At 50.0% G+C, this 12,298-nt stretch overlaps 1 protein-coding gene across 15 annotated transcripts in view; it reads right to left on the reverse strand.

The window, feature by feature from the left end:
- IL6R (interleukin 6 receptor) overlaps positions 1–12,298 on the reverse strand; it is a 73,687-nt gene that overhangs the window by 40,193 nt on the left and 21,196 nt on the right. For 9 of the 15 annotated variants that reach the window (XR_012414253.1, XR_012414259.1, XR_012414250.1 and 6 more), the window contains exons 2-7: positions 10,122–10,370; positions 8,964–9,087; positions 6,489–6,599; positions 4,929–5,110; positions 4,474–4,640; positions 3,519–3,660 (exon numbers count right to left, since the gene is read on the reverse strand). Coding sequence is in view for 7 of the 15 variants with exons in the window: in XM_073994581.1 (XP_073850682.1) it covers positions 3,519–3,660; positions 4,474–4,640; positions 4,929–5,110; positions 6,489–6,599; positions 8,964–9,087; positions 10,122–10,370 (975 nt within the window). In the remaining 8 variants the exon portion in view is untranslated. The remainder of the gene's footprint in view (positions 1–3,518; positions 3,661–4,473; positions 4,641–4,928; positions 5,111–6,488; positions 6,600–8,963; positions 9,088–10,121; positions 10,371–12,298) is intronic. The other 6 variants (XR_012414281.1, XR_012414270.1, XR_012414280.1 and 3 more) reach the window with 1 other exon arrangement.

The raw sequence follows: 12,298 nt of genomic DNA on the forward strand, positions 1-12,298 counted from the left end.
AAAAAAAAAAAAAAGAGAGAGAGAGAGAGAAAGAGACAAAGGCAAGTAAGCAGGCAGGCATGCAAGCAAGCAAACAGTCAAGCAAATGAAGTACCTAGAGTAGTCAAACTCACAGAGAAAGCAAGTAGAATGGTGGTTGCCATGAGCTGGGGGAAGGAGTGGGTGAAAGGAGAGTTACTGTTTAACAGATTCTGAGTTTCAATTTTACAAGATGAAAAAAGTCCTGGAGAAGTAAAGTGGTGATGGTTGCACAACGATACTTAATGCCACAGAGCTGTACACTTAAAAATAATATAAATGGGCAGGGCGCGGTGGCTCATGCCTGTAATCTCAGCACTTTGGGAGGCTGAGGTGGGTGAATCACCTGAGGTCAGGGGTTCAAGACCAGCCTGACCAATATGGTGAAACCTCATCTCCACTAAAAATACAAAAATTAGCCAGGCACGGTGGCAGGTGCCTGTAGTCCCAGCTACTCAGGACGCTGGGATAGGAGAATTGCTTGAACCCGGGAGGTGGAGGTTGCATTGAGCTGAGATCACGCCACTGCACTCTAGCCTGGGTGACAGAGCAAGACTCCATCTCAAAAAATAATAATAATAATATAAATGGTAAATATTATATTATATATATTTTACAATTTGAAAATTTTTAGACGAGGAAACTTTCTAACAAAATGAGATTGCTTCAAGCTGCTTATGACTATCTAAACTAAGCGGCTGGAATAAAAGGTAAAATAGGGGTCAGCCTATATCTGGAATTCCTATTCCTCTGCATGATGTTAGAGCTGATTTCCGCCCCCCACCTTAAAAAGGCCCCCAAAGCCATACTGATGCTCAGCATTCAGATAAGTCAGTGTATTTGGCTCAAAGTATACACAAATCAAAGAAAACCATGGACAGGTCAATATGATCTACCCTGAAGGATGCACTGATTTATTAAAATGGTCTAAGATATAGTAGTTAGGCCCCACTCCTTGTCCAGGCCTGAGCAGGAAAAAAGCTTTTGAGGAGAGGGCCCAATAGAAAGCTGCCTCCTGTTCTTGATGAACAGGGAAAGTGCCAACAAAGATGGAAGCTTGTACTTGATATTACTGCATCCAACTAGGATTACATCCTAAGCCCCAGCCTACTCCTCTGGCTCTCCCCAGGACAGGAAAGACAAGGGACAAGGACCCCACAGAACAAAGCCAGCCAGGAGGCACAGCCATCACCCCACACCATCCAATCTGGCAGAAGAATGTGCAGCTGACAGATGAAAGCCTTCTCTCCATGGGGCCAGGGCTGGGAGAAAGTGGCAGGGGTAGGGATGGGACTGATGTCAATTCTGCCTTTTCCTTTTTATCCATACTTACTCAAATACATGGGTATCTTATTCTTTTTTTTTTTTCCTAACTGCGAGTTATTTAAGAATGATTAATTTGATTCAACTATGCCACAGGGCTAGAAACATTTGACCCCAAAGTGAGCCAGGAGGCCATTCTACAACAAAAACACTGGGAAAAATAAAACAGATTGCTACAAGAGGTAGTAAGCTCTCTGGCTCTGGAAGCATTCAAGCAGAGGCTGGCTGACCACTGTCTGGGTTGTGGTCAGGGAGATTCCTGCATTGTCTGCTTAATCCTAACCTTTCATAGCAGGGTGTTGATAGATAATGTCTCAAGTGGTTTTATTGGGAAAAGAAAAAAAAGCCATATAAGCTTGTTGTTTAGAGTTAAAGAGGGCACCAACAGAGGAACTAGAAACAGAAAGAGTCAAGCAACTTCCTTAGAAAGCAGGACTAGAAATGGAAGGCATGGGACAAGGGACCACTGCTCAGTGTTATAAGCTGTTTATTACTTCTTTGCCACGTGCATGTATTAATTTGATTACAATTTTAAAAGTTTAGGCCAGGCGCGGTGGCTCACACCTGTAATCCCAGCACTTTAGGAGGCTGAGACGGGTGGATCACGAGGTCAGGAGTTCAAGAGCAGCCTGGCCAAAATAGTGAAACCCCATCTCTACTAAAAAATACAAAAATTAGCTGGGCGTGGTAGCGTGCGCTTATAGTCCCAGTTACTCGGGAGGCTGAGGCAGGAGAATGGTGTGAACCCGGGAGGCAGAGTTTGCAGTGAGCCGAGATCACGTCACTGCACTCCAGCCTGGGTGACAGAGCGAGACTCCGTCTCAAAAAAAAAAAAAAAATTTTTTTTTTTTTTTAAATTTAGCCAGGTGCGGTGGCTCACACCAGTAATCCCAGCACTTTGGGAGTCTGAGGCTGGTGGATTGCTTGAGGCCAAGAGTTCAAGACCAGCCTGGGCAACATGGTGAAACTCTGTCTCTACAAAAAAATTTTTTAAAATTAGCCAGGCGTGGTGGCACATGCCTGTGGTCCCAGCTACTTAGGAGACTGAGGCAGGAGGATTGCTTGAACTCAGGAGGCAGAGGTTGCAGTGACCTGCGATTACACTGCTGTACTCCATCCTGGGTAACAAGGAGAAACCCTGTCTCCAAAAAAAAAAAAAAAAATTTAAGTTTAAAAAAATTTCCATGGGGTTTTTAAAAATATATACTGATGATGGAGTTACTAAGTTTCCAAAAGTAACTGACAACATGGGGAATATCACGTTTATACATATAAATACACACATACATGTACCTAGAAAAAGGAAAGCAGCATACTAACATGATCTCACTGGTTTTCTCTAGGGAGTAAAACTACTGGTGATAATTATTCTTCATATTTTTCTGGAATTTTTCATGTTCTACAACAAACATGCTAATTTCAACAGTCCTCAAATGGCAATTATTATTACCTTTAACATTTGAAAAAAATAAAAAGCATGAGTGACTGCCCTAGATTAAATACGGCTAACTTCGCATCCCTCCAGCAGTGGCGGGATCCCCACCCGCCTGCCCTGAGTCTGGGCTGGCAGCTGAGGATGAGAAGCCACAGGGAGAACCAAGGGCCCCGGCCACCAGCCAGCACCATCGTCAGACATGTGACCAAGGCCATCTCAGACCATCCCAATCTGATGGCAGCTGCATTCCTGATTCAGGCAAGACCAGCAGAAAAGCTGCCTAACTGACTGTATTTTTGGAATCTCAAGCAGATAAATGATTGCCGTTTTAAGCTGCTAGCTGTTTATTTCTTTTGAGACAGAGTTTCGTTCCTGTCGTCCAGGCTGGAGTGCAATGGTGTGATTTCGGCTCACTGCAACCTCTGCCTCCCGGGTTCAAGAGATTCTCCTGCCTTAGCCTCCTGAGTAGCTGGGATTATAGGCAACCGCCACCATGTCCAGCTAATTTTTTGTACTTTTAGTAGAGACGGGGGTTTCACCACATTGGCCAGGCTGGTCTCGAAATCCTGACCTCAGGCAATCCACCCGCCTCAGCCTCCCTCCCAAAATGCTGGGATTACCAGTGTGAGCCACCGCACCTGGCCTAAGCCACTAGTTTTGAGGCGACTTGTCACATAGCAATGGATATCTGATGCAATGACAGTTGAAACATCCCTTCCTTCCTCAGTGCCCACCCCAGTACCTGTCCAAGGCGTGCCCATGGCCTCCGGGCTCCACTCGCTCCACTCGCCTTGCCCGAACTCCTCCTGGGCACGAAGCTGCACCACGTGCCTCAGGCCGCTCCAGGCGTCGTGGATGACACAGTGATGCTGGAGGTCCTTGACCTGAGGGCGGGGGCACAGTGACTGGGGAGGGGTCCAGGGTGGTGCTGGGCAGGCATCTCCCCAGTGGGTTGGTGCCTTGACCAGCCCTGTGCTTCAGCTGGCAGAGGCCTCTAGAGGCTCCCACCACCCCGGAGGCTCCACTAGTGAGGGGTTGCCCTCAGGGCCCACGGGAGCTGAATCAGAAAGTCCCTGCCCCACCCATGCACTACAGAATCCTGCAAGCCACAATGCTTGACATGTTTATAGCCCAAATCCCTTCCCACATTGCTCTCCTCACAGGCAAGCCTGGGAAGAGGAGACTGGCCTAGCATTATCCTTCTCATTTAATAAATGATATATCACCAAGGCTCAGAAAGCTTAAAACATTTATCCAAAGCAACGAAGGTAGCCAATTTTGAAGCAGGACCTAGAGCCTATGGTTTTCTTTATAGTACTCTTTCTTTCTTTCTCTCTCTCTTTTTGAGATGGAGTCTCACTCTGTCACCCAGGCTGGAGTGCAGTGGTGTGATCTCCACTCACCGCAACCTCCACCTCCCGGGTTCAAGGGATTCTCCTGTCTCAGCCCCCGAGTGGCTGGGATTACAGGCGTGCACCACCACGCCTGGCTATTTTTCGTAATTTTAGTAGAGATGGCATTTCACCATGTTGGCCAGGCTGGTCTCCAACTCCTGACCTCACATGATCCGCCCACCTTGGCCTCCCAAAGTGCTGGGATTACAGGCGTGAGCCACCATGCCTGGCCTCTAGTATCCTTTCTACTATGCCTAAGCATCTGGGGGCACCTCTCTGACCAGAAGTAAAACATAAATTTACCATCCATGTTGTGAATGTCTTTGACCGTTCAGCTCGATATCTGAGCTCAAACCGTAGTCTGTAGAAAGATGAGTTCCAGGAGTGGGGGTCTTGCCAGGTGACACTGAGCCAGCGGGGGTTTCTGGCCACGGCAGTGACTGTGATGTTGGCAGGCGGATCAGGCTGCACTGTGGGAAAAGGGAGCATGGCTCCTATGCAGCAGCAAATATAGTGTAGAGAAGCTCATGTAGGCTGAGTTCCCAGCAGGCAGGGCCCCACCCAGCCCCGTTCACTCCCCAGGCACAGCTCCACAAGGGCCTGCTTCATCATTGCCACACCTCCCCGCAAGCAACGCCCAAAAGCCACCAACTCACCAAATCCCTCAACCACCCCTTCCCTGCCCCTCTGAGAAGTCGATAAGAAGGATTAAATCAAAAATGAAGGAAACTGCTGGAGAGGGGGAAGAGCTTACGTACAGATTCCACAACCCTGAAAGGTCTGAGTTTTGCTGAGCTTGCTCCCGACACTACTGGCGACGCACATGGACACTATGTAGAAAGAGCTGTCTCCCTCCGGGACTGCCAACTGGCAGGAGAACTTCTGGGACTCCTGGGAATACTGGCACGGCTCCTGGAAGTCTTCGGCCGGACTGTTCTGACTGTTAGACACAAAACAAGGGCAGGGCTCGCCTGTCAGTTTCGCATAGACTCAAGAGCGGAGAGAAGGGGGAAATGGAATCCCGGGGTTTGAATCCCAGCTCCAGACTCATGAGCCCTGTATCTCTAAGTCTTCTTTTCTCATTTACAAACAGGAATATTAATACTACCTATCTCGTAGGGGTTCTGTTAAGATTATTATTATTTTTTTTTGAGATGGAGTCTCACTGTGTCGCCCAGGCTGGTGTACAGTGGTGCAATCTCGGCTCACTGCAACCTCTGCCTCCAGGTTCAAGAGATTCTCCTGCCTCAGCCTACCGAGTGTGCCCGGCTAATTTTTGTGTTTTTAACAGAGATGGGGTTTCACCATGTTGCCCAGGCTGTTGGCAACATGTTGCACCACGTAAGCCATCATGCCTGGCTGGTTCTGTTAAGACTGAAAAATAAGGGCTGGGCGCGGTGGCTCATGCCTGTAATTCCAGCACTTTGGGAGGGCAAGGAGAGCAGATCATGAGGTCAGGAGTTCGAGACCAACCTGGCCAAAACGGTGAAACCCTGTCTCTACTAAAAAAAAAAAAAATTAGCCTGGCGTGGTGGCACATGCCTGTCCCAGTTACTCGGGAGGCTGAGGCAGAAGAATCACATGAACCCAGGAGGCAGAGGTTGCAGTGAGCAGAGATCGCGCCACTGCACTCCAGCCTGGGCGACAGAGTGAGACTCCATCTCAAAAAAAAAAAAAAGAAAAAGAGCAATAAATGTAAAATCTACAGATGAGGAAACTAGCTGGATTTATAAATATATATAAACATGTAGCCTAGCGCCTGGCACGAAGGGTGAGGGGAGCTAGGCTGGAGGGCTCAGCCAATCACTCAGGCCTTGGTGGGCTGGCCAGCTCTGGTCTCCCGCTGGGTCTGTGCTCTTGGCACTGTAGGGGATGTAGAAATGAATCGAGAGGCCCCACCCTGGCTTTAAGGCACTAACAAAAAAGACCTGTCCTCAGATGACTAGACACCCAGCAGAAACGCCACTCCAGAGACTCAAAAAGTGCTAGAGGGGTTCTGGCAGGTGAGTCCAGAAAAGAATTCTGGGTGACTGAAGACGTTCGAGGTGAGTCAGTCACCATCCCACCTGGCCTGGAAACCTAAGGTTTCACCCTTTTATGACACATGTGGGGATATGAGGCCACGTCAGCCACTCACCCTCTGGCTGGGGTGATGAGTCTGCCATCTCTGACTTGGGTTCGAACCCTGGGCTCCTGCTGAGTCCAGCACATGGGACAAACCCAACCTTTCCAGGATGAGTTAAAGCCCCCTTTCTCCTCCCCCCAACACCACCCAGGCTTCCACCCAGCCACAAAGGCAGGGTCACCGACTGCTTTACGTGTGTGCCCAGGCGGGGTCAGAGGGCTGGGGCTCAGTCTTGTTGGCCTGCGTCTCTCCCACTGCCCCAGCATCACGCCTGGTCCAAGGCAGAGGCTGAACTCGCCCATGCCTGCGGAAGAAGGAGTGAATGGTGCTGCAATTGGGCCAGGGTATGAAAGCAGACACACAAGAGAAAAAAGCAGAGAAAAAGCAGAGCTCCCAGTAATCCCTTTCCAGGGGCCTGTCTCTTCCAGGCCCTGCAGTGGCCTGAGGTCCGGGTGGGGCCTCAGTGGGGGCTGGGGCCCCTGAGGCTCTCGCAGCTACTTCCCCTGCTCTTTCCTCACTTCAAAGATGCCCAGTGACCATGCTGACTTTTCAAAGCAGATGGAAGCAAAGGCTGGAGGCTGCTCAGGAGGAGGACAAGCACTGCAACACGGACACCGCACTCTCTCCCACTCCTGCTGTCAACATGGAAAGTATTCCAGTCAAGCCGGGCGCGGTGGCTCACGCCTGTAATCCCAGCACTTTGGGAGGCCGAGATAGGTGGATCACCCTAGGTCAGGAGACCAGCCCAGCTAACATGGTGAAACCCCATCTCTACTAAAAATACAAAGATTAGCCGGGCGTGGTGGCGTGTGCCTGTAATCTCAGCTACTCAGGAGGCTGAGGCTGGAGAATCGCTTGAGCCCAGGAGGCGGAGGTTGCAGTGGGCCGAGATCATGCCACTGCACTCCAGCCTGGGCGACAGAGCGAAACTCCATCTCAAAAAAAAAAAAAAAAGTATTTCATTTGAAGTGTCAGACGTGACAGAGATTTCCACAGGCTGGCCTGGGAAGTTGCCAGCCACCGTCTCTATCCTGCCTATTCCTGTCTATGGTACAAGCCTTTGAGGTACAAACAAGGCGTATCCTTCGCTGGACTGTGAAGCTACCCAGGCTTGGGGCATGAGCTGACAGTGCTGATGGCAGCTGCATCACTCACAGATGGGTAATCCGCACTTTTCATCATAGAGGACAGAACAAAAATAAGCCTGCTGGGCAGCCCAGTAACTCTGTGGAAACAGACCCAAGTGGGAGCCGAACCACCCTGCTGTCACTGCTCTGGCTTTCTGATGCAGTAGTCCTGCCTTATCTGAGGTTTTGCTTTCCAAGATTTCGGTTACCTGTGGTCAACTGCGGTCCAAAAATATTAAATGGAAAATTCCAGAAATAAGCACTTCGGAAGTTTTAAACTGCCCTCTGTTCTGAGAAGTGTGATGAGATTTCATGCCGTCCCGCCCAGGACGTGAATCATCGCTTTGTTCAGCATTCCCGCGCTGTACATGCTACTCGTCACTCGTCCTGACATCCACCGCCATCATCATGGCTCGGTGATCCACAGTCACCCAAAACAGGTGATCCTCCTTCTGACACATGGTCAGAAAGTCCTAGTAGCCTAACACCAAGTCACAATGCCTACATCATTCACCTCACTTCATCCCATCATGCAGGCATTTCACGACCTCACATCATCACAAGAAGGGTGAGTACAGTAATAAGAGATTTTGAGAGAGAGACCACATTCGCATAACTGTTATTACAGTATATTATTATCATTGTTCTATGCTATTATTAATTATTAACTTCTTACTGTACCTAACTTATAAATTAAACTATCATAAGTACATATCTATAGAAAAACATAGTATATATAGAGTTCAGCACCATTTGCAATTTCAGGCATCCACTAGGGGTCTTGGAATGTGTCCTCCTTGCCACTGTAGTCTGATGACTGATAGCTCAAAATCAATTGTAAACCTCTGGACTGGGGAGACGGTGGCTCTGGGATGGAGACCGGCAAAACCGCAGAGGCAGATTTGTTTTCAGCATCTTCTACCTCCTCTACATGCATGCCTGAACCCATCCCAAGTCTTCCTGTGATGATGCAGGGACCCTCAGGCACCCTCAGGCAGGCGTGACTTCTTGCCCCATGGCCCCTAGCTCCCTCTCCTCTGCCCATCACCGCTTTCTCTCTCATGCCTTTATCATGGAAATAGCCTGATATGCCCACAAGGGCCCAGACACTGATAAGAGGCTGGCTGTGCTACCCTCTCCTAGGGACATTTGCATGTTTTTCAGAGCAACCTTCGGACTTTGAATGAAATCAGACAGACTGGGACTGAATTCTCAGCAGAACCACTTACTAGTTAAGTGACCCAAACCCATTAATCAGTCTCTGGGCCTCAGTCTCTCCATCTGTTAAGTGAGAAAAATAACGCCCACTTCCCATAGCTGTTGTGATAACAGTGAATAGGACAAGATTCCAAGCACAAGTACAGTGCCTAGCTCAGGGGGGCAGTCAAATGTAAATCTCAGTTTCCTCTCATCTCCTCTTCCTCAGCCTGAAGGAATTACTTCCTAATGATAACGTTTTGAAATCACCTGAACCAGCCCCTCTCTGGGGGCCTCGGAAAGGAGGGAGCCGACGTGCACCCAGCTCAGCCCAAGATACTTACAACTTCCTCACCAACAGCACAGCCTTGGTCGTCGGAGATGGGGTGCTCCGAGGACCCCACTCACAAACAACGTTGCTGAGGGGGCTCTTCCGGAAGCAGGAGAGCTGGGGCTCCTCGGGGGGAACTGAAAGGAGAGCATCACAGGTGTGAGCAGGCCGGCGGGGATCCTAGGGTACACCCAACCTCGCAGGCAGGGCAGCCTCCCTTGAAGGGAACGCATGGCTAGGGGCCAGTCCTGGGGCCAGTCAGGACCAGACACCATGGCCACACTTCGCCACACACGAATGGAATCGCAGCTTGGAAATTAAAGGATACCAAAAACCTCATGTCAGTCTGGGACACGCATCCGGGACAGGGGAAGGGAAGCACCTCAGGGCCAACTTGTCTGAAGAGGAGATAGGATGATCTAAAAAAAAGTGCTTTGGAGTCACACAGACCTGGCTATGTGGCCTTGGGCAAGTCGTAGCCGCTCTTCAGTTTCCTCATGTATAAAATAAACTGATGATAATGTAATGATGATGGCAATGATGATAAGCCTGCTTTCTCTGACAAGGCTGCTGAAGGATTACAAGAGATAGAAGAAAGTGCCTTGGCATAGGGCTTGGCACACAGGACACTGGTTCCAGCAAGTCTTTATCTACGTGTGAGGGAGCTAAGAACTTGCTAATTCTAAAAAAAATAAGAATAGCTAATTTGAGAGCTTAGGATGTGCTATACAGACTTTTTAGCACCATATGTGTATGATACACACATGCACACACACACAGGCAAATTCACATATACCCCCTTTGCAACAACTCTAAGGTAAGGTAATAAAATTAACCTTATTTTGCCAAAGATGACACTGAGGGGCGGAGAAGTTAAGCTGTATGTGAAGGAGCAGGATTTAAACCCAGGCTGCCTGACTCCGGGCCCCAGGCTATTCACCAGTTCACGGGAAGTCCTAACTCCCAAAGCCAATGTTTCCCATCAGTCAGACGCTCCCACCCAGCAGCTGTCTTTGCCGGCATCTGGGTGGCAGACATTGGTGGGCTTTCCCCAAAATTCTTGCACCAAGGAAACGGCGGGAGTTTGAAGGCTCAGACAGGGACTGTCTGGAATGCACAGAGCCTCATTTCTTATGAGAACTATCTCCAGGAGCTCTGAGGCACAACTCACCATCCACCAGCAAGTGCACAGTTCCAGCCGGGCGGCCGGCCCGGTAGCATGAATAGTTTCCAGAGTCATGGAGCTGCACCGACCTCAGCAGCAGCCTCCTTCCCACGCCAGCCCATCTGCTGAGGTGGGAGCCTACAGCTGGCTTCCTGAGAACCCAGTGAACAGTGGCATTGTCTTCCGGCTCTCCCCCTGGGCAGGTCAGAGTCACGCTGTCTCCTGGCAGACTGGTCAGCACACCTCTCGCCACCTCTGGAAGAGGGAGAAAACACTCGGTGAGCCCACAGCCACTGAAGAAGGGGCTTCGTTCTGGTCTGAGGAAGCCACGAGAGGCCTCAGTGATAATCATGAAGTGGTCCAGGCTACCGTCACCTCTGCCTGGATTAGGGCAGCAGTCTCCTGGTGGCCTCCCCAACCTGGTCCTCACCATCCAGCTGCCTGGGAGAGCCTTCTGAAGCTACAATCCAGCCGCCCCACTCCCTGGATTAGAAAACCCTTCAAGGGCCTGCCACCATCCACAGGATGAGGTCCGAGCTCCTCAGCGTGGCCCGCAGGGCCCTGCTGTCCTTGGAGGTCTCATCTCTCCCCACTCCTTAGAAGGTGTGGAGCTCTCCCCTCAGCTCCCGTAGCTCTCCTCCTCACTCGTTCTTCACACATCATCCCCTCGACAATTCCTCCTATTCCAGGTCTTGGCCTAAATATCGTTTCCGGTCCCTCAGCTGCACTAGGCCCTCATTCTGCACTACGTCGCCCACACGCTGCCATGTAATTACCAATTCCGTGTCTCCCTTTCCCTCAAGACTCCAAGCACCACAGGAATAGGCACCCTGCTCTGTTGTTCTCTGTTACATTCCAGTGCCCGGGATGTTGCCTGGCCCATGGCAGGGGCCTGCTGAGCGCTTGATGAATGTGTGAATGAATGGATGCCCTTAGGAATGAATGCCAGGCACCCAAGTGCACATGTACACAGGAGGCCTCCGAATCGCAGGGTATTCATGGCAGAATGCCTATTGTACAGTTGGCAACCAAGGCACAGAAGGATCAGGAGACTGGCCCAGATGCACAGCTGGGGTAGAAACCAGAGCTTCTGGTTCCCTGTTCCACGCTCCCTCCAGTACCCTACATCTACTACAGCAATGCTGTGTTTACTCTAGGGACCAAACTGGAAGGTTAAAAAACAAAATGCAATTATCTACCCCTTGAAAAAAAATTGGGTGTATTCTACTATTCAAGAAAAAGGAGATTAAAGATTAAAGGAACAAGTACACTTTTTTTGAGTAGCAGTTATAGATTCATAGAATCTAAGATAAAAATTAGCCCAACCACCTTGCACTCATTTATTAACCAATCAATCAAATTAGTCCAACCAGCTAAGGAAACAGAGGCCAGGGAACACAGCCAGTTTTCATGTAAGCACACTTGGTCCTTCGAACCAAATACATAACCGTTTATTAGCAAGCAGTAGCAATATATCTGGCCAAAGATTTCAGAAAGGACCAGCAGCTGCTGAGTGCCTGACCTCACCTCCTGGCCCATGCTCCTGGGACTCAGAAGCAGCACGAGGCTCCCTGCCTGGCCTGCAAAGCCCTTCTTGTTTATGAGGCGTTATCTCATACTTAGCAGACTGTCCTTCCTTTCACCTCATCCAAGGTGGCTGTCAGAGGAGGGAGTAAGGATCAGTGACTCCCAGGCAGATAACACCCCCAACGCTGGTGAGGTTGGAGCCCACACTAGCTACTGGCCACAGTCCAGGGAGAGAGACATAGACATCAAAGGGGCAGAGATAGCTCTGCCTGGCATTGGGCCCTGCCTAGCTATACAGATACCCTTCACACTTCCCTCTCACTTTCACACCTGGAGCCAGAGTCCTCCTCCGTGGCACCCTCTACCCAGAGGCTGACAGAAAAGGGACAGATACAAGGCCATCATGGCAGCCGGTCATCTAAGGTTTTCTCTGGTCACCAACAGAGCCCTGGACCTTGGGTAAGAAAGGTGGTTGAATTGTCACCATGCAGCCAGGGGAGTTTGGGCAGGTTCCTAAGACCCCTGTGGCCTTACTTTCTCCCACAGTGAGCAAGTCCTATGTTTGATAAACATTCAAGGAGGCTGTAGCAGCCAGGCACTGGCGAGGAAGACACAATCAGGCATCCCAGAGACCTGCACTTGAGAGATGGGAGATG

This window comes from Macaca fascicularis, chromosome 1, assembly GCF_037993035.2.
Source record: "Macaca fascicularis isolate 582-1 chromosome 1, T2T-MFA8v1.1".
Classification (NCBI taxonomy): domain Eukaryota; kingdom Metazoa; phylum Chordata; class Mammalia; order Primates; family Cercopithecidae; genus Macaca; species Macaca fascicularis.